The following is a 27,774-nucleotide window of genomic DNA, read 5'->3' as shown; positions in this document are numbered from 1 at the left end:
TGTCAGGAAGGATGAATTTGCTGTCCCCAACTAGGGCAGCACCAATTACCACAAGCACTGCAGGTTTTGTCTTGTCAGTTTTACATTCTAATGTAGCCTGTTTTTTGGAACTATTTTTAGAAGAACCCACAGATGAAATGGCAAGATACTTCAGGTAGAGCAGGGCTTAGAAACTGAGTCCTATAACGTCTTTTCTATGTGCTATAATCAGGAAGTTCAAGTGGAGAGGCCAGAAAGTGCCCTGCTGGCAGTGCTGCTTGTTTGGTACATGATGGTCTGGCATATGATGTTGGCCGTCCAAAGGAGCAGCTGAAGCTTCAAGACAAAGACAGGTATGCAATTTCTGTGGTAATACTTCTGTGGGCACTTCAGTCATCTGGCCTGGAAACAACACTCACGGTAACAGATGAGTCTTCTGAAACTTCACATTAATATCTCTTCAGTGTTGAAGCATTAGCAGAAAACTATTCAAAAATACTGTCAGAGCAGTCTGTCAGGCCATAGCAGATCAAATTTTCTACTTTGTTGTGACAGACTCCTTTTTACAGAATTGCAGAACTCTTAGAAGCTGGGGTGATTAGTGCTCTCAACCCACAAGCAGTAGGGTAAGATTTGGTCTGTTCTGCCTACTGTGTGAGGGCCCACAGGCTAAATGCATTTGCCTCACTCTACTCCCTAGGAGTACTTTAAAAATTGGGAATAGGACCAGATGTTGCCTTTCTGTGGTGTGGCTAATCTGAAGCCAGAATGTCACTGCTCTGGGAGCTGTTGCCTTCTGCCTGTTAAACTGCATAGAATAATAATGCATAGCTGGGAAGTTGTGGTGATTGTCCTGTTCTCTCATCCAAGTCATCTTGCTATTTGTCTCTCCCTGTCAGATAATTACTGTGTTTTATTCTCCTTCTCCTGCTTCACCTGATCTAACCCAGTTGCCTTCCTCCTGTCAATTTGCTGAGTTCATTTTGCTGTTAATTCTGAGGGCAGAATGGCAAGAGTTTATATGTAGAGAGGTGATGAAGTACAGGAATGTGGCAAAACCTGAGTGGGTACTGCTTTCAAAAATTGCAAGATTATTTGCCACATCTGCTCTCCAACAGTAGTTTTGAGAGCAAAACTGTGATTATTCTGTGTTCCTGTGATTATCAGCTAAATTCTTGCTACAATATGAATCATGAGGCATTCAGCATAGTCTTAACGTGTAGGGTACCAGTAGATACTATATAAGTAATTTTGCTGGGACTATTTTAATTTTTATTTTTAATTAACTCTTAAGATTAAATGAATGAGGATCTCCCTAGAAGTTGCTTTCAGGAGCAGGGCTACATTAGTATATTCTGTCAGAGTGTCTAGCAAAAATTGAGCATTTCAAGAATATCCCTCTTTTGTAGAGTGTGAAGTCTTAACTGTCTTTCTGGTTTGTTGTTTTCTATTTCTAGGCTTGTATTGAGTTATGAGAGACAATACAAGCATGATGAAGAAAGGCCAGGCTTCTGCCTAGGCCACAGTCCAGCAGTGACAATCACTTTTGTTTGCCCGTCAAAGAGGGGAGAAGAGGTAACTTCAGTGTTCTAGTTTTTGTTAACTGGTTGGTCTTTACATTTGTGTTTTATTATTTATTTTTATTCAGACCTTGGAGGACTTCTCTGAGGCAAACACAATCCAAACTTAGGCCATTTGGTTGCACATCTTTGCTTTTTCCAGCACATTAAGGGAAATTACTTTTAAAAGTGCTATTATTTCTGCTGTCCTTCTCTTAATGTCTGATGCTTTACTTCTGCTTAGACTTGTAATAGTTTGCCACATCAATTATAAGACTTATTTCTGAGAGGCCAAAAACAATGTTTGCACATCTTAAGTAATTTAGAGGTGAACTAGTTGTTCCTGATCTTACAGAAATGTGATACTGTTGCTTTAAAAATTATATTTGAAGTAATTCTATTTAAAATTTAATTTCTGTTTCAGAGTGCAGGTCCCAAACTTACAGCAAAAACAAATTGCCGGTATGAAATAGAGTGGGTTACTGAGTATGCCTGTCACAGGGATTACCTGGAGAGTAAGGACTGTCGTCTGACTAACGAGCAACATGATATCTCCATTGATTTAAGTCCACTTAATCAATTTTCAGGTAAGCTCAGTATTTTTCTTTTGTTTTTGTGTTTTTTTTACTAGCCAGTTTTGCATTTCCTTATTTAGGGACAGAAAGAATGTCCTGTATTGATATTTAGAGCTTTATGTCTGTCCTGATGTGTGTTAAAATACTTTTTTTTATTCATTCAGAGTATGTCACACCATATTCAGCCAAAGATGAGAAAGAGGAGTATTACTATTACTTGAATGTATGTGGGAAAACCACTGCAGGCAACTGCAAGGACAGTACAGGATATATTTCATCTTGCCAAGTAAAACTTTCAAATAACCAGCAAAAAGTGGCAGGAAGATTTGCGAACCAAACCCTAAGGTGTGTAAATGCTCTTTAACCCTGCTAACTGGTCTGATTGGTCTTTGTTTCCTGCTTTGATGCTTCCTTACTTGTCACGTAATCAACAGTTGATACAAAATGAAAGCATTTCTGGTCACTTTTTTTGTTAGAAAAACTGTAACAGTATAGCAGGATAGCATTAGCAAACAGAGCAGCCAGTGAGGTTGGCAGAGGCCCTTGTCTAGACAGGAAGACTTCCACTGACTTTGTTGTCCCAATTGGTGACTGTGCTTCACTGCCCGTTGTCCTCCTCTTTATATGTTTTACATGTAAAACAGTATCAGAAGCAGCTGATTCCCAAGCGGCCTATAGGGACAATAGTTTGCATGAGACTGTAAAGCAGAGATTAATTCATGTGGATATGATCTTCCATTTTGTCTGTGACGGGTTTGTTGCAGTTATCTTCCAGGAAGTATGACTTCCTCTTCTTACAGAAACACAATATACTAGTGGGAATAGATATCCCACCATACCTAGGGGAGCTTTAGAGCATTCTTTAATTTCTATAGAAATTAATGGAAAGTGATCAGAAAAATCAGTGGATGTAAGCCTTCGTTGCTGTAGAAATGTCATTTTTGATGTTGAACTAGCATTTGTTTTCCCTGAGAGTGAGACAATTAATAAATGAACAAGAATGTGACTTCTATTATGCGAAGACCACTGTGTGATTGTCTGACCCCACATTTCTATCTAAAACTGACTTCTTACTCAGATACTCTGATGGAGATCTCACTTTAATTTATCCGAATGGGGATGCATGTAGTTCCGGCTTTCAGAGAATGACTGTCATAAACTTCGAGTGCAATGAAACAGCAGGTGAGTTTAACAAGCTGTGACAGCTTTGCTCAGGGTTTGACTCCCATGCTAGTAGACCGTATGCTCAAATGAATGCTTGCTTTGAGCCACAGCTAAGACAAGAAATAAATATTGTTACATTAAGCAGCAATTTTGATGGCTGGTAGGATGTGCTGTGTAGTAGCGCTGCTAGTCTAAATTTACACTGATTGAGAAGATGGAAGTATAAAAGAGTCTTTTATTCTTTGCCAATGGTAAAAATACAGAAACACAAGTCCTCTGCAGCAAAAGGACTTTTTGTCTTCCTTGCTCATTGCTAGTCCTCAAGTCTCCTTGCCTTTTTCTCCTTCCCCTGCTAGAAACCTCATATTTGTTAATCTATTTCATGTTAAGGTAATGATGGTAGAGGAACTCCAGTATTCACTGGTGAAGTTGACTGCACCTATTTTTTTACTTGGGATACAAAATATGCATGTGTTAAAGAGAAAGAAGATCTCCTTTGCAGAGTTACTGATAAGAGAAAACACTATGATCTGTCACCTCTTATCCGCAGTTCAGGTATGGCAATAAAAACTAGCTTTCGGTTACTTCTACAGTTCTGAGTTTGCATGCCATCTCCAGTGCAATTCTTTAGCTGAACATTAATCAGCTTTTGTTGTTAGTGAATTTCTGGGATGCTGGTATTTTCTTGTCTTATTCCACACAGACTGAGCACCTTAGTGCCCATGTCCGTGATTGCCTTGGTTGCTGCCATCATAGGTTGTTTTAAGTCACAGAATTACAGTTTGGGTTGAGAGGGAACATTAAAGATCATTTAGCCTGACTCCACTGTCGTGGGCAGGCACGCCTTCCACTAGACCAGTTTGCTCAAAGCCCCATCCAGCCTGGCCTTGAACACTTCTAAGGTGGGGGCATCCACCATCTCTCTGGGCAACCTGCGCCAGTCAGGATCCACTGCAGTTCAGCAGCTTCCAACCAGTGGCTTGTGCAAAGGGGATGCCTTTGGGCACATCCAGAAATGGCAGGATTTGGCAGCTATGGCTTCAGGGAACAGATGCAGGTGGGAATCTCAGCTGGTGGGAGAATGGAGCTGAAATCGGGGCTTCTGTATGCTGTGGGATGCTCTGAAGGATAGGTCATCACTCAAATGTGGGGTATCCTATAATAAAAGGCGTTTTGGCATGGAGATTCTGAAACAATTTAGCCAGATGACTTGTTCTTAATGAATGACCCTCTGTATTTCAGAGTCAGCCCAGAACTGGGAAGCCGTGGACAGTAGCTTTTCAGAGGTAGGAAGGAAACATTACTACATCAATGTCTGCCATAAGGTGTTGAAGAGAGGAGGAGCTTTCAGCTGTTCAGACGGTGCTGCTGTTTGCTCTGTAGGTGAGTCAGGGGTTTTTGTTGGTGGTGTTTTTGGAGGTTTTTTTGTTTACTGTTTTTTTAAGCCTCTGAAGGCTTGGTACTTCCTGTGCAAATGGGGTTGGTTGTCCTGAGTGCCTTCATTTATTCGAGGACCCAGAACCATAGGCTTTGCAGCATGGTTTGGCAAGGTAAAATCAAACTCCTAATGATGTTTTCTTGGTAACTAGACAAATGGAAAGTCTTAGTATCTAACAGAAGCTTCACTTCTTTTCAGAGAAACAAAATTTCTGTATTTACTGTTTCTACAGATAAGCAAAACAACAGTAAGAATCTTGGAACATTTGTATCTCCTCCAAAAAAGGTTGGAGAAAATATTCAACTTATATATTCAAATGGAGACAGCTGTCCTTCTAATGAAAAAGAAAAAATCCAAACGGTCATCACTCTAATATGCAGACCAGGTGAGAACATCCACACCCTCCCTGTTCATTGATCTGGTTAAAAGCTGAAGGTCATCTAATAAGCCCAGATATGAGTGCTAAATATTAGCACATGCTATCTCTTTCTATGCCAAAGCTTGAAGCATCAGGGTTTGTTTACTAGGGTGATGGCAATGTAATTGCAGGTATTTTGTTCTGCTTACCTTTTATGCAAGTACTCTTTAAAAACTCCTGAAATAAGATTCTTCCAAACATGATTAAAGTATGCTTAAGTGTTTAAAACTCCACAAATACTTGGAAGCAATACTAAGCACTTTCTTTCTCTAGATTGTCTTCATGGGAAAGAGTAGTTCTGAACTGAGATCAAATACTTAAGCCTTCTTTCCCAATAAATATGGTTTGTATCTAAACTGCATAAGCTTCATAAACAAAATGAAATATTGTTCATATTGATTATAATAGTCTGCTAGTGAATGATCTCCCAGGAAAATAGAAAACCTGTGTTCCTCTACCTCAGCCTGAGGAACTTGAAACTTCCAAGTGTGCTGGCTGTTAAAGCTATTGCTTTGTAGTAAAACAACAGTTTTTTTTATATCGAAGTAGATATTTTTTCAAATATTGTGATAGTTCTCAGGAGCAGATTGAGCCCTGCAACTTTACTTCTGGGGTAAACTTTTACTTTTACTTTGGGGAGGAGGATGCAAAGACTGTGAAAAATATTTTTGGTTCTATTTTTAAAGAAGAGGTACTTTGACAGTCACCTTGGTCTGCTTTTGTGGAGAAATTAGTTTCTCAGGTGTAGAGTCCTAGTTCCTATTGGCAGCTTGGCTGTCTGTATGCATAACACGTTGCTCTTGTGATACCAGGTGACCTAGAAAGTGCTCCAATCTTGATGGCTGAGCGCGAGTGTTCATATGCATTTGAGTGGTATACTGCTGCTGCGTGTGTCCTGTCTAAAACTGAAGGAGATGACTGTCAGGTGTCGGATCCTCAGGCAGGTATGTGTGTCTGTTCAGCAAATCAAAAGGTCATTAGGGATAGAACTTAGGCCACAACAAGTCCTTATGATACCCAAGAGGAAGATGAGTTCAGCCTAATGCTAAACACCCACAGTTTTAAGTACATGCATGTGGAAGATCAGAACAGCATGAGCTTAGTACTCAGGAAAATAGATGTAATGTGTATTTTACTGAGCTCCATGTATAAGAAATCATGCTTTTACTTTGTCCACTTTGTTTCTGGAACAGTAATTACATAGAAGGAGACTTATTCAGGGGGAGTTGAACTAGCTGTGTGACTGACTGAATCAAAACCTAAGAGATACCAGGATAAAATCAAACTGATACTATTTATTCCTTCCTTATTAGGCTTCTCTTTTGATTTATCACCTCTGGCCAAGGCAAAAAGTTCCTATACAGTTACTACTAAGGAGTACTTGTTTTACATAAGTGTCTGTGGCAGTTTGCCTGATAACCTGTGTCACACAAAATCGGCAGCATGCCAAGTAACGCAAGGGTGAGTAACTACGTCTGTTGTCTGTAAGGAAGATCTCTTGTTGCATGATGTGTTGTCTATGTGCAACAATGAACAATTTGCATGTAAAGTAATTACTGGGCTACCTGTAATAGATTCAAGTAATTAGCATATAATTTGCAGTAATTACACTGCCAGCTGTTTCAAGCCAAATGCACATATATGTAATCTTGCTTACAGCTAACTTGTGAGATGGAATGTGCCCATTGCTCTCCCTTTTGTTATCCATAGGGACTGTAAACTCTAGATTAACTGCTGCAGCTGTATTGAGGCAACCCATAATCCAGAGACTGAGTCTCTATTCCAAGAGCTGGCCTAAAGAATGTGAGCTTGCCTGCCTGAGGTGAAGCCCAGAGCTTGGATGTTGTACCATATGGCCTCAGGTTGTGCCAGTGAAGGTTTACATTAGGTAGTAGGAAAAGTGTCTTCCTGGAAATGGTTGTTAAGCATTGAAGCAGGCTACCCAAGGAGGTGGTGGAATTGTCATCCCTGGAGGTGTTCAAAAATTGTGTGAATATGGACTTGAGCACATGGTTCAGTGGTAAAGATTTGGTGGTAGTGGTAAGTTAAAGGTTTGACTTGATCTGGGAGGTCTTTTCCAACCTTAAGAAGAATGTTCTTTAGAGGAAGATGATCAAGCTATGTCTGATAGAGTCAGTGCTAAGTCAGTGAAGAAACACTCCTGAACCAAAGATACCTAGCAGAGAGCTGTTGTACAGTGCTAGGTCGCTGTTGTCCATATGTAATCGGATGAGGCCAGTTTGACCCCAAGATGATGGTGTCTGCAGTTTGATTTCTGCTTTGGGGAACGTGAACTTGATGGTATTGTCACCCTTTTAGAGAAGGGAGTATTTAAGTTTTCTAGATATCTAAGCAATATGTAACTTCCTTTCCTTTTCAATGGAGGACATCTGTTCATGTTTTAAGTTTCCTTTTGGCAGCATTCCTTTTATCCCAGCTCACTGAAGTCTAATCAACCTTATTTATTACACCTTATTATGGTGACTTGTATAAACTTAGTTGGTTTCTGTTTTTAAGACTTCTCTTAGAGACAATTAATTTTGCATTCTGTTCACTCTCAAAACTCACTTTTTCTTTTCTAGTAATGATAAGTCTTGGAGTCTTGGACTGCCCAGTTCCAAACTTTCGTATTATGATGGCCTGATTCAGCTGACCTACAAAGATGGTGCAGCGTACAATAATGAGAATAAAACACAGCGCTCTACCCTTATAACTTTCCTGTGTGATCATGATGCTGGAATAGGTCAGCCTGAGTATCAGGTAAGAAGTTCTATATGAAGAAAGGCAGGATCTCCATCCTAAAATACTGACAATAGCTACTAGGTCAGTACAAGCAGAGTGTTGTGTGTAGAAATAACCAGTATCTACAAAGCAGGCTAAAATAAATAGTTATTTCTCTTGGTATATTTGATTCTTGTTGCAGCCATAAGGCTTTCCATGACCAGTGAACAACAGTAAGCTGTTTACCTGGATCCAGATTCTTACCTCACTCTCCTCTAGTCCCGGGGCCATGTAATTATTAGTGCTATTGATCATCGTGTATTTCTAGCTGGATAAAAAACTGGCTGAGAAGTAACAGATGGTAGCACTGTGTACATAGCAGACAGTGGTTTAACAGAACCAGAGCAGGTTTTTTTGGCAAGAGCATTTTTGGTGACACAGGGAATGACAGACCAACACAGATCAGTTTGAGAAGATATATACCAAAACCAAGGGGAGATACCAAGCTTGACATATAAAGCAGTAACTGTGAGTCACAAAGTTGTCAGTGTGGAAAGCCTCTCTTACCTGTTCTGCTCATTTGTAGAAAGAAGATAACTATACCTACAACTTCAAGTGGTACACTGAATATGCTTGTCCAGAAATTCCCCTGGAATGTGTTGTGACAGATCACAACACCATGGACCAATATGACTTGTCAAGGTAGGAGAGTGACATGTGCAGTGTAACTTAGCTATTCTAGTTTGGTGCTCTGGCAGATAGTTCTGGTTGAAGTTGGTTTCCTGTGTAGACAGTGCCAGAAGCCTCACCTGTTGTGATGGTCTTGATTGCAAGTTTGTTGAAATCCCTCTAGTATGTTGGCTTGCCTCCTAGGATGTAAACTGACTTCTTGGGATGGTTTTGCTTTTAAAAACATATTACCTTGTCAGCTGTGCTTTGTCCCAGGAGTGTTCTTTCTAATTGTAGCACTTAAAAATGAAGGGGAGAAGTTAGTTGGAAATGCCTTAGGGTTTGCTCTATTTCTTGAGATTGAGAAAGGTAGCGTGTACGAAGCATGTATGTTCTTAGAGCAGAACTTTCTCTTTCTGCTCAGATTAGCAAAATCTGAGAAGAGAGGTGAAAACTGGTATGCCATGGATAATTCAAGACCAAGTGAGCGCAAGAAGTACTACATAAATGTCTGTCGGCCCCTGATTGCTGTCCCAGGATGTGACCGGCGAGCGTCTGTCTGTCAGATGGAATATACGCATGTTTCTGTGAGTACCCTTTCCATCCCAACTCGGAGCTGGTTTGCCACATGAGTGAGACTGAAACAGACATGAGTGAAATTAAGACAGCCATGGGAATTCTGACTCCTTGTGCAAAGGGATATTTTGTGTACTATAATGATTGCATAACCATAGCAGAATGGTAGAGCTCCTGTCCACCTCTTCAAAGAACAAAGCTTTAATTTTTACAAGTGTACCAATGTCATGTTTGACATTCATGATTTTTTGCCCTATGTTTCAGAGGTAGACAAACTGCATGAATTGCTGGAGTCTCAGAGAACGCTAGAAATACACATTTCTTTAGGAACAGGTTGTCCTTCTGGATATTTTGTCATGCTTTTAGCTTGTTTTAGATTGAACTGTGGAAGAATTTTGTTTAAAGATACTTTTTTGCACCCCTACCCTCCCTGAGCTTGCTTTGGATCTGAAGAGTAGATGAGGCAGATGTTGCGAAGCAAATGAAAACAAAAAAGGCTGATGGTTGTTATGGGCTTCTACTTCTGTATTACCCTGAAGTATAGCAATTTATCATGGAAGTGATAAGTGATAGCAGCTGACAGGCTGAATTGACCCATTGCCCACTGCCTGACTTCATTGCTGCTCGGAGCTGTAGGGAAAGCTGAACTAGAGGCTCACCAAGCCATCCTAATTCCTTCTATCAAACAGAAGAAGCACCATCCCCCCTTACTGCTAAAGGGGATGTGTTAGTGACTGAAGCCAGTCATTGCCACTGGGGCACTTGAGAGATAATTTTTACTCATTCCCTGTGCTTGCTTGTTTCCAGTACTTGTTGTGCAAGGCTGCTTACTTGTAGAGACACTTTAGGGCTTCATTACTTCACTGCTTGAGATAGTGGAGTAAAAGGTGAGCACATTGGGACAATCTAAAGAGTTGTTAAAAAAATTTGAAAGGGTGGAAGTCTGTAGACAGCTGTTCTGGAGGTGTATTCTTCAGTTTGTTGCTGCAATTGACTTAAGGTCGTTTCTTAAAACTAGGAAACACCAGTTATATTGAAGTGACAATGACTTCAGACTTTGGTAGTAGCACCTACTGTCTTTCTAGTGCTCAGTTTCTGTCAGTGATTTTTAGCCTTAGCTAGGCATGGCAAATCCCTAAAGTCAATGTTGAGAACACCTGGAGGCTTCCATATATTATTGTAAAGAATTCTACAATAAATTCTACCTGCTGCAGAAGACATAGGCCTCCCTAAATTGCTAAGCTATGTAGCCTGGGAGATGCAGATGGGTGTTCTAAGGTACTACAAGCACTTTATTGTACTAAAAATAAAAACAAAAATGAAACCGTACTTGGTTGTGAAGGTTGTCTGTTAAATATGTGACACTTGAATACAGAATGGGTGAGAAATGTAGAGGTATATCTTATACCTTTGTTATCTTCAAAGCTCTCAACCTGTGTAGAAGAGTACTCTAATAGGTATCTTCTTTCTGGTTGTATCTATTTTTTAAAACATTGTTGACATGCTTTGCTTTATTTCTAGGCTTCTTATTCTGAAGTCACCTCTATTAGTAATCTTGGTGTTGCCAGCAAAGAACTAGTAATTGAAAGACCTGGACATGTTTCTCTAACCTATGGAAATGGCTCTGTGTGCATCAATGCTGATGGAAAGACAACTACTTATACCACCACCATCCACTTTGTCTGCTCCAGGGGCACTCTTGTAAGGACAAATGATCTTCCAGTTATTTTATCTTAGTAGGTTTCTTGTCCTATGACATGAAGCCACATGAAGATGTGTAGTGTATAGCAGATTTGTAGCAAGGGAGACTTCTTGAGGGTTTAAAATTGAGATGTAAAACCAAAACTGATTTAGATGCTAGAGAAGCATGAGTATTTTATCATAAACAAGAATTAGATAAAAACTAACAGCCTTGATGAACAATAGTATTTTGGACTAGTCTAATTAGCATGAAAAATACGCAAGTACTTAAAACTGCAAACATTGTGGACATTCTTAAGTGCAAAAATACTGTAACGTGTATCCTCAGCCTTAGGTTCTGCATTCTCCGTAGATTGTTGATTCTAGAATTCTTAAATCTATAGAGCTTTTGGGGCTACAACTCGACATACTGAAGTTTAGATTGAGGGGATCATTAGATTTAAGCTTGTGTAGACTTGTTGTTCCCAGTTTTGTGAATCTGCAGGTCTTACTCTTCACTTTACCCACATGATCTTTAGCCCAAGAGGTGTGGTGAGACATCTGTGGCATGGAGCAGTTAGAAAGTGCTTTGCTTTTGTCTGAAAACACTGACATGAAGTGTACATAATTAATATTTCTGCTATATTGTTACACCACCTAACAGGTTTCTGTTGCTTTACTTTTGCCTTTTTTTAAATTATGGGCTATGTATTATACCCTAAAACTCCTCAAAGCTTAGACTGAGACAGGATCTAGTCATACATGTCTAGATTAAATATTGACTTAAATCTGAGTATTTGCATGTCAGATTCAGTTCTTGGCTAATGCTTGGTCACATGGTAAATGTTTAACTAGACCAAATTTTCAGTGATGACCTTCAAAAAAAATTGGGGAGAGGAAAGTGGGGTGGGAACTGTGTGCCTTTGTAGTGAAGTCTTTTAGAAGAACCTGGCAGTTTCTTGTAAGGGGGAATCTCAAACATGACAAAGTCTTAGCTATTACACTTACTCTGATCTTCCTCTGCAATCTGTTTCCAGAGTAGCAGCCCACGGTTTATAGCTATTCTGGATTGTGTGGCCACTTTCTTGTGGGAAACTGAGGCTGCTTGCCCAATCAAGGAAACAAAAGATGATTCTCAGGTGAGAAAGCAGAATGTAAATTGTATTTGTAGTCTCAATGTACGATCTATTTTTCCTAGCGCTCTTGATTGCTCTGTTTAAATGGCTCTTGAAGAAAACTAGCTAAAGTGAAGTCTCAAGTTGGTCATGATGTAGTCTTGTGATATCTTACTGCTTTATTTTTGAAGTGTTTCTGAAACATCTAACTTCTGACCAAAATATTCATGTGCTTTTTCTTGAGAACAGTTTACATCCTCTTGAATGCTTCATTTAATGTTTCATTCCCTTGCTATGTTGCTAGTAAAACTGAGTTTATATGTACAGATATGTATTGTCCTTGTTTTCTGCAGATCATCAGATGAGACTTCTCTTTCTTCACACTAAACCCTGAGATTAGCTCAGCTGCTTGGAGCATGGTGCTAATAACACCAAGGTTGAGGGTTTGATCCCTGTTCGATCCCCATATGAACCATACATTAAACAGTTGGACTCAATGGTCCTTGTGGGTCTCTTCTAATACAAAATATTCATGTGGGATCTACTCAGTTGCTTATGCTTTACAGGTCTCAACATAAACACATTAGTGTGAAGATAGCGCTCAATTAAAATTTCCTTACTCTTAGCTAATATGATAGATGCCATCTGTTAAATTCCACTTTGATATATTGGTGTGGCTGATGTCAGTGGACAAAAAGAATTGAACAAATGTACAAAAGAATTGAATGAAGCTATTGCCAGAGCTGTGTTCTGGTTGCAGGGTAGGAATAAGTCTAAATCACTGCTTTGGTTCTTGAAACAAGTTAGAGGTAAAATATAAACAGAAGAAATACAAAAGGAGAAAATAATTTTGTTGTATTTTTTTTTTCAGTCCTGCTCTGTGCGAGATCCAAACACTGGCTTTCTGTTCAACCTGCAGCCTTTAGCTTCTGAGGAAGGGTATACTGTTACTGGCAATGGGAAAACATTCTCGGTAAGGATTTTGACTGTACATTATGTTGTTTATGAACACTCCTGCATTTTTTTTCTTGCACAGTGATCTAGTCCAGATTTCAGTCAGTTCTCTTAGGAAGTATGAGTTGGCAGGAAAGCACTGTGGTTGAGGGAAGGAATGAAAGTTAACTTCATTCATCTTAGATGGTCTTGAAAGCATTAAACTTCTGGTTCTTGGAGAACATAAAGTAGCCACACTTTTGAGGCTGCCTTTTTGAGGTGATTTTCCCCTTATGGACTGTGTTGTGTACTACAAATTTATCTGCTAATTCTGAAGAAATTGATGGAAAGCCTAGAAAGGGATTTAGTCTGTCCATATTGGTGTTTTTAATGTAATCTGCATGTGTCACTAATCCTAGGCTTTCACAGATAATACCATACTGGTATGTTTTGGCCAAGAATAAACTTGCTGAACCACATCCTTTACTTCTAGCGGGGAGAATTTGTGGACCCTGTAATCTGAAGATTGAGGATACTTTTACTGTATTATAGTTGAATTATAGTCTGTCATTTCTACACTGCAACTGCAAGACAATTGTGTTGTTTGAACTAGTTCTCTACAAGGGTTTTACTGATGTAGAAATGGCTATGGGGGCCTTGTTTTTCTGATGCAGTTAATACTATGTACATCTATGTGTTTTCAAAACTTCTAGCTAAGCATTTGTGGACAGTTGCCGTATTGTGGTAAAATCAATGGCAAAACAGCTGCTGGGTGTGAAAGAGAAAATCTGACACCTCTGAGGCCGCTGGAATTGGACAAAACCCTTTATCTATCCAGTGAAGGGTTTCTAACTCTTACCTACAGAGGTCCTCTTCGTGTGGAATCAGGTGAGTTCAGGAAATACACAATGTATTGTAAAAACTTAGTGTGAGTGGTCTTCATTCCTTCTTTTGTTCATGTACTGAAGTCTATTTGGCTTGGTATTAATTACTTGAACAAGCTGGCTCATATGGAAATTTTAGGAAGAAATGAAGTTACACAGAATGGTAATGGCTCAGTAATACATGTGCATTTTAAAACTCTAGGAAAGTAACTCAATACACTATAGGGTTTTCTTCTTAGCAGATGAAAAATACTGGTCCTTGCATGGAAAAATGGATAGTCAAATTGGGAAAACAGAATTAACTTGGGTTCTTTTTCTTAGTGAAGTAATAGCTTTTAGCTTCAGTTTCATGGATAATATTCTCTAAAGTTGTTTCATATCTTAAAGGTCAGCTTTCAGTAAGCTTATACTCTCCTGTATAGAATTTTTTGAATTCGTGCTCTAATATTTCATTTGCACCTACCGCATGAATTTAAGTCTCTTTGGAAGATAAAGTGAATGAAAAATATGTATCTAGTTTTTTGATATTAGATGCTCTCCAATTATATTGAAATTGAGCTTTGTAGAAAGGAATATGACATCTTAACAACGAAAGACCTTGGGAAAACTGGGTTTTGGATTCAGGAGCCTCAAATGCTTCGGTATGCTTAATTGCTGGGGTACTATCTCTTATTTTCTCAGTTGTGATGTTTTTGTACATAATATGTAACAGCGATTAAGCTCTTATGTATTTTACTTTGAGAGGTTCTACAATTTTTATTACACTACTAAGCATTTTGCTGACAAATACTACTCCCTGACATAATTCTGTCACTTCTTGAGGACTAAACAGAACTTAACATCTAGTGCTTTGATAAGCTCAATGTTAGTTGTTCTGCAGTCATTACACTGAACTTCTTACAAACAGAACCCCCAAACCCAAAACTTTGTGTGATTCAATTTAAAAGCTGCTGTTACCACTGGTGATATTTTAAAAGGTTTCTGTTTCTTCATATATGTCAAAGAACATAGAGAGCAGAAGTCAATGAAGGTAATTATGTTCTTGTAATGTATCAAGCTGTTTTGGTCTCTTATTAGTAGAGGCAATGGTGGCTGCTGGGCAATTTTTCATAGCTCTCTGATGAAGGCTTGCATATTTACAGCTAAAAGCCCATAAGTAGTGAGGGAGTGTTATACTTGAAGTAGTTATTAATAAGAAACTCTTAGAAAATGTTGAAGTCAAGTATTAGCTCAAACTTAAATTCAAAAACAGAACCATCAGTAGATAAATGTTTGTTTTATAGGAACATCAGACATGTTCAGAGTGACTTTCATTTGTAATGATTCATATCCTGGAGAGCTTAAATTTGTTCGTGAGGAGATAAACACCGTGTTGGACGTCCATGATACTTTTTTTGAGTTTCACACAGCTCTGGCTTGTGTTCCTGCTCCTGTAGATTGTCAAGTTACAGGTAAGTACCTGGAATTTAGATGGGATCTGTCCTGTGTTAGAAGGATTAACTGGACAGCAAACGTCTACTCAGGGGACGGTTTTAAGAATACCTATTGTGAAGACATTTGTGAGACTTAAAGTCTTTGAAGGAGTTGTCAGGTGGGAGAAGAGTTAAGTTGTTTGAAGGAGGCTTAACTTAGAAAAACAGGGGAAGAAGCTAATTTAGAACATTGTGGTATACACAAGAAAGCTGATAATTACTTTGAAAAAATTTAATCATTACTGTGGCTGATGCTGCTTCAGCCCAACTTCGAAGGAAATTAGTTAATTTAGTATTGACATCTGTAAAAATGCACCTGTGAATTGTGGAGAAGTTACATTTGGGAAGTAACTGTCAAGGGAACTATGTTCTGCATTTGGCATGGTGAGGTTTTTGTGGCAACAGTACATTCTCTTAATATATATCTAATGTGATTCTGAAAATTATTTTGAATTGCTTATTCGTCAGTGAAATCGGTATAATTTAAATCCAATTCTGCTGCAAGTATTGAGTTCTCTCAGCTTACTGCATTTCTTCCAGATGCTGCTGGCAATGAGTATGACTTAAGTGACTTGAGCAAAGAGGGTGAGCCATGGGTTGCTATAGACACTTCAAAGGAAGCAAAAAAGCGAACATTCTTCCTGAATGTCTGCAAGCCCTTGCCCTACGTGACTGGGTGTCCTGGTAAGCCAAGTGGCAAGCGCTTAACTTGTGTTTTGTGGTGCAAGACCTTATAGTCAGGATGATGTCCCTGGGTGTTTTGGTAAGATTTATTGACTCCTGTCCATTTAATCACAGAAATAGCATAGACTTATGTGACGTATATCAGAAGTATTAATAAACAGACTTTTGCAGACCGAGAGCAGTCTCTTAATGCTTATCAGGACTCTTGCATTGAGATGTATATTAATGCATTTGAGAAAATTGCATTGAGGGTAGTATTTGCCAGGATGTGTGAGTTTATTGTTATTTTTTAAAGAAGATAGGATATAAAGGGTCATAGTTTAACCCCAGCCAGTAATCGGCCTCATGCAGTTACTTGCTCACTTATCCACCAGCAGAATCGGGGTGAAAATCAGAAAGGTGAAGGTGAGAATTTGTGCTTTGCCCATTAAATTGTCGTTACCTGAAACCATATGCTGGACATACAAGCAAAGCAAAACAAGGCATTAATTCTCTGCTTCCCATGGGCAGGCAGGTGTTCAGCCATCTCCAGGAGGGCGGGGCTGCATCACGTGTAACAGTGACTTGGGAATACAAACACCATAATTGTAAATGTCCCTCCTTCCTCCTTCTCCCCACTTTATATACTGAGCATGATGTCATATGGTCTGAAATATCCCTATGGTCAGTTTGGCTCACCTGCCCCTGCTATGTTGCCTCCCAGTGTCCTGTGCATCCCCAGCTTCCCTTGCCATGTGAACTATCACAGGAGAAGCAGAAAAGGCCTTGGCTCTGTGTAAGCCCTGCTCAGCAATAACAAAAAATCTCTATATTATCAACCCTGTGTTCAGCACAAATCCAAAACACAGCCCCATACTCACCACTGTGAATAAAATTAACTCTACTCAGCTGAAACTAGTACAGAAAGTCAAATGTTGTTGAAGCCTCCTAACTGAATGAAGCCAGAATGAGAAGCTTATGCCATGTCTTACTCTATTTATAACCAGTTTAATGTATTTAACTGTACAGTAGTCTTTTATGAGTCTGTGGAATCAGATAAATTAGTGTAATTAAAAAGATTTGAGTATGGAGGAGTAACTTGTTTATTTCTCAAAGGCTTTAAGTACACAGTGTTTCTGTGTTGATGAATACGTATGTGTTGTGTTCTGCTTCAGGAGTTTGAGACAGTTTACTTCAAAGCTCTCTTAAAGCTACCCTGTTATGTTACTTTGCAATCAATTTAACCGAAGTTGTCAAAGAACCAAAACCCAGTTCTCTTCCTGTAGGTGGTGCCATAGGATCTTGTGTGAAATACACTGATAAAAGCAAAAACCTTGGAGTCATTCAGATAAACCCCCAGGCTGCTACTGATGGGTCGTTAAGTGTTATCTACTTGAATGGTGACACATGCAAAAATAATCAGCGCTATTCTACACGTATAATCTTCCAGTGTGATCAAACAACGGTAATTCTCTGTTCTACTTGCCATTAATGCGGATTTTAGTGCTTGTACCAAAACAGACCATGTTTGCTCCTCTTAAAAGGGAGAGGCTGGTTCTGCAAAGTAAAATCTTACATACTTTTTCCTTGTCTTTTTTCTTGAAAAAGCAGTCTGTTTTACTGAACCTGTAGAACACAATTGTGAGATATCATGGAATCCTACTAGCCACCAAAAGTAGCTCTTTGCTGAACATGAATATTGAAATTTGATAGTGGAGACTTTAAACTGTGCAACAGCAGTAAAAAAAAAAAAAAGCCATGTGTGTATGTTCTGAGACTTACAGTGTAATTACTAGTAAGCCTCCTTCATATGGCTCTTTTCTGTAGGGATCACCAGTGTTGGAGCAAGAGAATGACTGTGAGTTTGTCTTTGTTTGGAGGACTTTGGCAGCATGTCCTGTTCACAAAGCAGAAGGTAAGTAGTTGAGATTTAAAATATCAGTCAAATTGTACAAGCAATAAATACTTGAATGAAACTGTTGGTTTCTTGCCCTGTGAATCTTTATGTAAAAGCATTCACTTGTGGAGGAATGTCTGTTCTGAGCTTTTAGCATTAGATAGGATTTGTAGTTAGCTTAAAGTATGAGTTGGGATGACAGACAAATTTACTTGCCTATCTAGGGAAAGAAGATGTAGTATGATACTTTATCAAAACAGCATTATTACTCTCTTGTTAAATCACAGATAGACTTGCTAATAAATATTAAAGCATCAGGTTTCATGAGAACAGAGTTGATTCTGTGCCTGGCAAGTAATTCCCTGTCCCTCACTGAAGACTGGAAGCAAGACTAAACTTGACCCTAGTTAGACAATGGGGAAGAGGCTGGTGGGGGAGTCTCAGTTTGTATTTGACTCCAGGATGTGCAACAAGACATCACAAGTTCTATTTCTGGTATTTGATTGTCTCTTAGATGGAGGATTGTGTGTGTAGGCATCTTCTCTGCCTTTGCAGGCTTTGTTTTGCGGCTTGTAGATAATTCCTTATAAAATATTTGGACTTCCTGTAAAGGATCTATCGCAGCGGTCCTAGACATTATTGAAACTGCTGAGGATCTGACCTGGCATGAGGAATATTCACAAACTGCCCGTCTGTAACACATAGTTACTGTGCAGGACACTGGTGACTAAATTGTGGTTTTGAAGGAGTAAAACTGATATCTTTAGCTGGGTACCAACATGTATGATTAAGAAGAGCATAATGGTCAAGTGACACTATCTGATGATTTTTTAGAAAGCTTCAGAATATTGAGCAAAGGGTCACTTTAAAACTGAAGACTTGATCAACAGTAAAGTCACTATATCATCAGACATATATCAGCTAATGAGACTCATGAAACTAGAATTTTCCTAAACCTTCTTTTATATGCATCCTTGTAGATTTGTAAGCTGGAGTTAATATTTCCTATGACTGATTATTTTCTTAACTCAGCAAACTTCAGAGATGTTAAAAGAAGATAGAAGACTGACATCTAGGACACCTTTTGCTTTGATCTCATGACTTTGCTGTTCTTTTCAGATAATTAAACGAGTTCTGGACTTAGTAGCTCTGATTTTGTACTTAACCTCCAGCACAGCTGAAAAAAGAGCTTGAGACCACTCTTGAGGCAGTTTTTGAACTACAATGTGATTTTTTCATCTTGTTTTAGTGGCAGTTATAAAAGAAATGTGCCATTTGTACTAAGATGGTTCTTCAGTGTTACTGCCTTAAAGACACTAATCAAATTTGTGGCCTTAAGCCTTAATTGTTCCCAGTGTGTTTGGCAAGGCTAATAGATCTTAAGTTGTATTTTAAATTGTTAACTTCTCTTTAAAGGAAAAGATTGCCAGGTGAAAGATCCAAGGTCTGGTCATGTTTTTAACCTGAAGCCACTTTCTGAAAAAGACATCAGAGTGAGTACAGAGGAGTATGACTACTACTTCAGAGTTTGTGGAGAAATAACAGAACCTTGCAGTGTAGAGGGTCACAGTGTTGCAGCGTGTCAAATAAAGAAGATGGACCCTACTTTCAAAAAAGTAGCAGGTACTTACCTAAACAAATTTATCAAACAGGAAGATTAACCGGGGTGTAATAGAAGAAGGGTTCTTGCTAATCTAGTACATCTAATTAGATAAAATACCTCACTGCTTTTGCTCAACGTGCAGATAAAATGTCATACCTTTGGTTACCTCAACACTTAATTATGAATGAGCTCAGCCTTACGGTGCTGGAGTAGTAGTTCCTCAATAACTGGATTAAAAGTTTTAGAGGAAAGTTGAGGTCTGTCTCTGTATTCTTTAATTGTGCATTTTATTGCTGTTTATGTGATCCTATTGTCAGAGGCATTACTGCAGTTGTATGTACTGTAGCTGTTGACTTTTCTCAACTCTTTGCTTCTAGGCTTGCGTACAGACAAACTGACTTTCAAAAATGGTCTAATAATGATTAATTACACCAGTGGAGAAAAATGTCATAAAATATATGAACGATCAACTGCTATATTATTCTATTGTGACAAGACTACATCTGAGGTTAGTTTCAAAACATGTTTCCTGTACATACTGTTTTCCAGAGTTGCCCTCATTTTTAAAGCATGGAAGGTTAGGGTGAAGGCCATGTACATGCCTAATTATTTACAGATTAGACACATGATTCAAAGGTCCTGTGAGGGGACAAAAAAAATGAAGAATGTTTTGAATCTCCAGTTTATGGATGGTACTTTTATTGTTGCCCAGGAAGATCAGTGCATCTTGTTCCTTTAAGGGACGTCTGTCATTACCAAAGCTCTTGGAGAAGTTGGGAAGGGACATTCTTCCATAAATAACAACTGTTTCTTTGTAAGAAATAAAATGTAGAAGGTTGAATGTGCAGGAAAACAGGCATTACATAGCCAGACTAAAATAAGCTGGTTACTTTCTTTTAGTATCTGATTTGTGCTTCCCTTGCTGTTCTTAATCAATGGTGTCTAGAATTACTTTTGCTCCTCTTATTTCATTGGAGAGGCAGCAATTCCTAATGGCTGCCCTTTTATCAGAAGTGTGCATTTGGATAAACTCAGGTTTGGGAGAAGCCATGCTTAGCTGGTTAGAAGCATAGTGTGGCTCTACGATAATATGTGTGTTCTTGGATCTTCCTGAAGCATGACTGAGACATTTCATTGTTTCAATGGGTCTTAATGAGAAAGCAAATTAATTTTGTATTGTGTTATTTCAGCCTGTATTTTTGAAGGAAACTCCAGACTGCACCTACATGTTTGAATGGCATACTAAGTATGCTTGCCCACCTGTTAAATCTACTGAGTGCTCCTACAAGTAAGTTGTTTCTACAAAATTAAAATGGAGTTGTATGTTGAGAGAGATAAATACAGCCTTCTTGCAAAGCAGTGCTACACTACCCCTTTAACTATTATGTTTTGACCAGCTAATGTAGCATTCAATGCCAGTGCATGATATTTTAAATAACGTTTGCAATTTGTGCTTCTGAAAAGTAATTTCACTGGGGGAAAAAAACAACTTTGAGATTCTTCTGGGAAATAATAAAAGGGAACTGTTGGATATAGATTTATTGATGGTTGAATGCTGAGTATGCTAGGTTGTTGCAAGTGTCTAGTTACTTAACAACAGCTAATTTAAATAAGGCTGCAGCTGTCTGTTTGGAACTTCCACCAAGCACTGCTTCAGGAAAAATGTCATCTTTATCTGTCACAACCAAGTATTAGCTCATTGAGATTGGATGTGGGGTCAAGTGTGGCTAATATTTGGCCCAGAATTTGGACATCTGGCCTCATTATAGGTCTCTACCTTAAGGTAAAACAGTGGACTGTAACTGTGTGCATACTTGCTGTGCACTGAAAGCCAACATGCTTGAATTGAAAGTTTTTAATCACTGTTGCATTGGCCGAGAGCTGTGTGCATGTGGGGAGAGCTGGTGCAGTGATATTATCCCTCTGTTGAATTTGAGGTTTCTAGGGGAGCAATGCATCTGATGCAGACTTCTTTTCCAGTGTAATACTCTGCTTAGATTTCAGGTTAAAATTACTTAGTAACTTAAGAATTGTGACTTTAAAGTGCTTAATTATTTTACATGCTTTTAATCTTTTGTACAGGGATGACGAAGGAAATTTCTATGACTTTTCATCCCTGACACGACACAGAGAGAACTGGGAGGCCATTGCTATATCTGCTACTACCCAGAAATACTATATTAATGTCTGCAGGCCCTTAGTGCCATATAGTGCTACACGTAAGTGCAAAATATAAATACATTGTTCCTATAGCTAGGGAAGGCAAGTGGTAGGACAGTACTGCTGGTGGCGGTTCTGAGTGAAACAAATCACAAAGCAAAGAATGCAGAGACAGTGGCGTGATTTTAGCACCAGAGCCCGATTTCCATCTGCTTGGTGGGTGAGATTCACTAGCAGCTCTTCTCTTGATAACTTTGGCACTCTAGTTCTTTCAGTCCTTATCCAAAGTCTACTATAGCTCTTAAAGATTAAAATAATCAGTTCAGAATTTCCCTATGGCATCTTCTGACTGACTTGATGTTTTGTGCAGACTTGTAGCTTTCCACTCTATAGTAGTCTACTTCCCCTGTGGTAGTTGTTACTGCTTTTTGCATGTTCTTAAGTGAAGTGAGACAGTTGCTGCTAGTTATGATTTTTGGGGAAAATGCACCCCAATTAATATGGTTTGGACAATGGCTTGGAGATAGATTGGCCGTGACATACCTGAAAGTAGAGTAGTGGACTTTTATTCCAGGAAAGTACACCTTACTAACATTTGGAGTAATAATGCAGTTTTTGTTTATCTGTATAGGTTCCTGCCCTTCTGATGCTGCTGCCTCCCTCATTGAAGGTACAAAATGTACCAGTCTTGGGGAAGTGGCTGATGGTCCTCATTGGGAAAATGTCACATTTATCCTGAAATATGTTAATGGAGATCAGTGTCCAGATAAAATTCGGAAGAAAACAACAATATTGCGCCTCAAGTGTGATGAAAACAGAATTGTAAGTGCGTTCCTTATGCTGCTATTTTGTGTTCATGCAAGCAGAAGGACTTGTAAGTACTTGAATTTTAGATTCTGAGCAATTTTTAAGGCAACGTTTTGTACACACTGTATACAATGATAAATGATTACAGATGATAAATTTTGTCATCTGTAACGGCTTCAGATCATCTGCTTACATCTTGAAGATGAATGTAGTGCAGGTTGGGAAGTGTTTTGAGTAGTAAATAATGCTATTGGTTGTGTAGCTCTTAACTCTTGCATGTCTGTATGCCTTGCCATTAAGTACTCTTTAATTTGAGATTTTAATTGCCTTTTGGATTTTCTATTGCCCTAGGCTACCTTTAGCTCTCCTTTCATTAATTTTATTTCTCCTGATAATGGTTCTGTATTGTTTTGTATTTGAAATAATCACAGTTAAATACTCTGTCCTTGGATTAATTCACTGGACCATGATGATCTGTCAGGTTTTAGAACTGGTGTTTGAGCTGAGCTCAGCTACAGGCTGCAGGGATAAACCTGTTGGCATGGAATCTTACACTGTCACTCTATAGAGATGTTACTCTCTCCACTGTTTTGTGTTTAGGAATCAAAGCCAGAACTTATAACTGCCATTGAAGATTGTGAATATACCTTCCTATGGTTCACTGCTGCTGCATGTCCTCTTAAAAGCAATGTCCAAAATGACTGTCGGGTAACCAATCCTGCGACAGGTAAGGAGGATGCCTCTGGATTTTGTATGTGGAAGAGGCTGCTGGAAGCAGCACTGCTGTGTTTGTGTTCTTGAGGGACTTTGTTAGTAAAGGGCAGTATGACACATCCCCTCTGGATAGTGACTAACAAGTTTACTGATGGAAGAAATCTCTTGTACTGCAATGTCACTTGGAACATAAATAGCTGATAGTTCAAAACTAGTTTTTCCTCTGTTAATGTGAATAAGTAACTGCCTTTCTAAGCTAGCAGGCAAATAGGGTCTGGTTAACCTTACTACTAAATTAAGTTACTGAAAGCTTATAATACAAAGAAATATCTTGATTTTGAATTAGAAAAAGAGATTAAATTGTTCCCTGATCTCTCTGTAGGCCACCTCTTCGATTTGACATCATTAAAGCGAGAGTCTGGCTATACCATCAGTGATCCACACAACAGAATAATTGAGTTGAATGTTTGTGCTGAAGTTAAAAGTTCATGTGCTAATGGAGCTGGTAAGCAACTTATCCTCTCTGGTACTGTAATCATTGACTATAGGGTAACCAAAAGAAATGCTTATGCTCAAGTTTACTGTAAAATGTGATGTTTTACTGCAAATGCAGAAGGAGTGAAGGGAGCAGCTGGTGGCTGTCCTGATTAGGAAAAGAACCTAAAACTGCTTTAGGAAATGAGGCCATATATTTTTACCCAACACCATTCACATGATCTCACTTCAGTCCCAGTCCCTTTAGTTCCTAGTGAATGGATATGAGGTCAGGAATGTAGTTTGCTACTACTGCATGTCTTTAACACTGTGAAAATGGAGACAGTACAATCTTCCAGCTGGAGTGAATTTTATAGTGATGCATTGCTGCAATACATCTGTACTGTGCTTTGTGTCTGAACTTCAAACACCTTTGCCAATCCTCTTTCTAGCTTTCTGTTCTGGATGCTTCTGAAACATCAGTAGAAGTTAACTTTCTGCTTAATTAATTGGTTTTATAGCTGCCTAATTGCAGGTTGAATTACTAGCTCTTCTGTCAAATTGAATATGAAATAATACTTAAGCATCTTAGATGCTAAAATAGGAATATTTCTTGTCATTAAAGTTATTTTTCTGGAGGTGGAAGAAAATACTGGATTGATTTGGTTTTTAAGAGACATCTTAATAAAATTATATATAATCTGTCTGATATTTTGTGTAATTGCTTGGTTTTCAGAGTAGTAATAACCAAACACTACTCTGTGTCTGCTTAAGCATGTATAGGTGCAGTACATTCAGCTGGCTGATGAAGTAATAAAGGCAATATTTGGTCTTTGTATCAGTGCAGTTCAGCTCAGTTTAATGGCAACTCAGGATGGCGTGGCAAAGCCATTCTTTCTTGGGAAAATTAAAGTGATGCTAAAATCTTAAGGTTCCTGGTATTTGTTGTATGGTGCAATTTTTGTGGGTAGTTGCATCAGACTTGATCTGTTTTCTTAATTTTTCTTTTTTCCACTTCAGCTGTCTGTATCACAGGTGGCCACAAACCAGTTAATGCTGGAAAACAGAGTAAAACTTTAAGTTATGAAGATCAAGTGTTAAAGCTTGTCTATGAAGATGGAGATCCTTGCCCTGCAGACCTTGCACTGAAGCATAAAAGCTATTTTAGCTTTGTGTGCAAGTCTGATGCTGGATATGAGAGCCAGCCTGTTTTTGTGTCATTTGACGAACAGACGTGCACTAGTTACTTCTCTTGGCATACTTCCTTGGCTTGTGAAGAAGAGGTAAGAATTACTTTTGCAGAAAACACTCATGGGACTTAAAATTTCTGACAGGGGTAAGATGTTATAGCAGTATATTTTAAATTCCTTGAGGGAAAGATTTCTTCTGATCCCATTTTTCACAGTGACCCTAAGCTATTTCAGTGTGATGATATCTAGGTTGCAGCAATGATTATTTGTCCTGAAATGTAATGGTTATTTTGTTAGTTGCTTCTTTTCCAATATCTAAAGAAAAATAGATTTCTCAAATTCCTCATAAACTCTTGGTAGGTTTATGCATGTTAAGAGTGTGTGAAATTGGTCTGAGGAGAGGTAGTACTCAGGCCATCAGCTTGCAGTACACTAACTTTACTTTGTTATAGTGTTGTTATAACCAGGTTTGTTTGTTGGAGGTCCTGGAGATGAGGAGAGGAAGGCATGGGGCCTGAAGTCATAGTGACTATGTATGCTGGAGTATGTGTGGCAGAGCCGTGTCTGGGTATTGTTCTGATAGGGACTTCATTCCATAAGAATGCTTAAATGATCAAGGCTTTTCATATGCTGCTTGTAGGTGCTTAGTATCTATAGACAAACAAAAATTATAACAAATGCTGCTTTACTTACATTTGAAACTTTTAAATGTAGCCATGCTTCTTATGCCGAGAAGGATGTTTGTCAATTAATCAAAGCAAATAATAAAAGAAGAGCAATAAATGTACCTTCTTGTAGGTGAAGTGCTCCGTAATGAATGACAGTTCCATTATTGACTTGTCTCCTCTGATCCATCGCACTGGGTATTATGAGGCATTTGTAGATGAAGATATTACAGATGTTTCTCCAGATTTCTACATCAACATTTGTGAGCCTCTCAATCCTATCAAAGATGTCAATTGCCCGCCTGGAGCAGCTGTTTGCATGGTTCCTGTTAATGCATCACCAATAGTAAGTATTTTGCCAAGAATCATTTAAATGTGCATTTCCTTAATAGTTCAATATAGTGTCCCTGCCTAGAGACCTGATTTGAACCAGAGGCTTGACAAGGGGATTAAAGAAATGGATTGCAGAATCAAAATCTCCTCTGCAAAGTTCCCTTTTACTGCTTTCCCCATGAAGAAGTATTTTCCTGTACTGAGCCCCAGTGGTCTTTTTTGGATGTCAGAAGATTAAATACAGTGACAAATCTAAAAATTGCTGTGGAGAATTTTTTTTCATGTAGTGGAAAAGAATGTGCGTGCCAAAGTGCTGAGTGCCAAATACAGACACTGGGAAGCAGAATGTCTTAGCCACTCTGTGGCTTAATTGATCTTGATAATCTGTTGCAATTGGAAGCAGTCTAGATGTTGGTATGCTTCAAAATGCATTTAGGTCTTTCATGTAAGAACTTCACAGCTACACAAATAGCAAGCCTGTTACAGAGGATTGACTAACTTGTCTGTGTCATTACCTGGAGAGAGCTAGGCTTTTTCTTTTGAGGACATGTTTGCAAGCCCTAGAAGATAGACATAAAAAGCTGTGATTGTTTTCCACAAATTTCCATAGTCATCTAGGGATCTTATTCCATTCTTAATGCTATTTTTAAGTGATGTGTTAGTAATTTGGCACATTGATGTAAAGAAGATTCTACCTCTAAGAGGTAGAAACTCCTTGGCTTTTGTCAAGCTCAGAGAAAAACTGTTTTGAGTTGCTCAACTTAAATTTTATTAGGGTTGAAATGTAATAGCTGTTCTTTGACTACAGAATGCAAGTTTTCAAAAGAACAGTAGTTGTGCTCCCTTGTAAACCAAATAGATGAATCTGAATTGATCTGAATCTCTGGGCTGATCTGGAATCTAGGTGTGTTCTGTAATTCTATTAACACATATTTTCGCTTGTGTAGGATATTGGTCACGTTACTGAACCTCCCCAGTTCAATAAGGCAGCAAATGAAGTTTACATCACTTACAACAGCACTACTCCTTGTCAGATAAACAATGGATTGAACTATACTTCTGTTATTCTATTTCACTGCAGCCAAGGAACTAGTCTGGTAAGACGTCTATTAAACCTACGTTGATAATGGAGTGCAATGGAAAGTGCGTAGTAACCAGTGTTAGCTTTGCTTAAATCTGAGTCACGGATTTGTTTCTGTAGTGTATGAACAGACTCTCTTCAAGAAGTATCATATTTGTTTTCTTGACTGGCCAAAATTTTACTGAGTTCATGAACTTTAAGCTTGAGAGTAGCAGGTTCTGATGATTTCAAGCATCAGTTTCCACACAAACAATGTAATGATAACTCATTGCTGACATTATATTTAATGCTGTATTGCACCTTGTTTAGATTCTAAAGATTGTACTTGTAGCTCCAGCTAACACGAGAACCAGTTTAACTGTACAGGTATTACGGTGAAATGTTCCCCCTATGCTGTAACCTTTTCTATAATCACACACAACTTTAAAAATTTGCATTTAGTTACTGATGTTTTTATTTTGTGTCTACACCAGAACACTAAATTGAATTTGTGTGGTGATGTGAAACTAACACTTGTTGAATTTTCTTAATGCTTCAATGAACTGTAGAAAAGCACTTAGATATGTTTGTCAAACTAGAGCATGCTGAAGATCATGAAACAATTTTCCATCAACATAGGGCATGAGTTGAAACTTGAGGCAGCTCTGAATTAATTATGCATACTAATACTTTAGAACATGATAGGGTAAACAGTATTCTCTCTAAACCTTAACTCAGTGAAATTTCTTAATACTCTCCACCATCAAGAAGCACATCTCTCACTCTTCTGCTGCTTGCAACTGAGCTGACCATCAAAATTTCAACCCTAATTAAGAAGAAGGCTTGGGTATCTTGAATGCTTTCTGGAGATAAGTAGAATGCACTTCCCTTTAAAGCTTTTTTTTTTTTTTTGGTACTGGTTACAATAATGTGTTTGTTCTGGAATCAATGAACTCTAGGCATGGTAGTAACTGAGAATTAACTATTGGGGAAAGGAGAAAATGCAGAAACAGCAACAAACTCTC

General features: G+C 38.6%; 1 protein-coding gene across 1 annotated transcript in view; it reads left to right on the top strand.

Annotated features, from left to right (window-relative positions):
• The window catches only part of IGF2R (insulin like growth factor 2 receptor), a 54,375-nt gene that overhangs the window by 16,396 nt on the left and 10,205 nt on the right, over positions 1-27,774 (top strand). The window contains exons 6-36 of the mRNA XM_021540643.4: positions 212-332; positions 1,437-1,554; positions 1,963-2,125; positions 2,278-2,458; positions 3,192-3,295; positions 3,668-3,832; positions 4,520-4,660; positions 4,948-5,100; positions 5,946-6,077; positions 6,447-6,594; positions 7,716-7,893; positions 8,441-8,556; positions 8,948-9,110; positions 10,621-10,800; positions 11,817-11,918; positions 12,766-12,867; positions 13,541-13,715; positions 14,995-15,162; positions 15,724-15,867; positions 17,133-17,311; positions 17,674-17,761; positions 19,160-19,366; positions 19,724-19,854; positions 20,537-20,634; positions 21,429-21,565; positions 22,138-22,328; positions 22,914-23,040; positions 23,410-23,532; positions 24,522-24,784; positions 25,490-25,702; positions 26,637-26,786. Of these exons, the coding sequence (XP_021396318.2) occupies positions 212-332; positions 1,437-1,554; positions 1,963-2,125; positions 2,278-2,458; positions 3,192-3,295; positions 3,668-3,832; positions 4,520-4,660; positions 4,948-5,100; positions 5,946-6,077; positions 6,447-6,594; positions 7,716-7,893; positions 8,441-8,556; positions 8,948-9,110; positions 10,621-10,800; positions 11,817-11,918; positions 12,766-12,867; positions 13,541-13,715; positions 14,995-15,162; positions 15,724-15,867; positions 17,133-17,311; positions 17,674-17,761; positions 19,160-19,366; positions 19,724-19,854; positions 20,537-20,634; positions 21,429-21,565; positions 22,138-22,328; positions 22,914-23,040; positions 23,410-23,532; positions 24,522-24,784; positions 25,490-25,702; positions 26,637-26,786 (4,661 nt within the window). The remainder of the gene's footprint in view (positions 1-211; positions 333-1,436; positions 1,555-1,962; positions 2,126-2,277; positions 2,459-3,191; positions 3,296-3,667; positions 3,833-4,519; positions 4,661-4,947; positions 5,101-5,945; positions 6,078-6,446; positions 6,595-7,715; positions 7,894-8,440; positions 8,557-8,947; positions 9,111-10,620; positions 10,801-11,816; positions 11,919-12,765; positions 12,868-13,540; positions 13,716-14,994; positions 15,163-15,723; positions 15,868-17,132; positions 17,312-17,673; positions 17,762-19,159; positions 19,367-19,723; positions 19,855-20,536; positions 20,635-21,428; positions 21,566-22,137; positions 22,329-22,913; positions 23,041-23,409; positions 23,533-24,521; positions 24,785-25,489; positions 25,703-26,636; positions 26,787-27,774) is intronic.

The sequence above is a fragment of the Lonchura striata genome, chromosome 3 (assembly GCF_050655825.1).
Source record: "Lonchura striata isolate lonStrDom1 chromosome 3, ASM5065582v1, whole genome shotgun sequence".
Classification (NCBI taxonomy): Eukaryota; Metazoa; Chordata; class Aves; order Passeriformes; family Estrildidae; genus Lonchura; species Lonchura striata.
The sequence above is the reverse complement of the archived record's forward strand: the minus strand, read 5'-3'. Positions and strand labels throughout refer to the sequence as shown.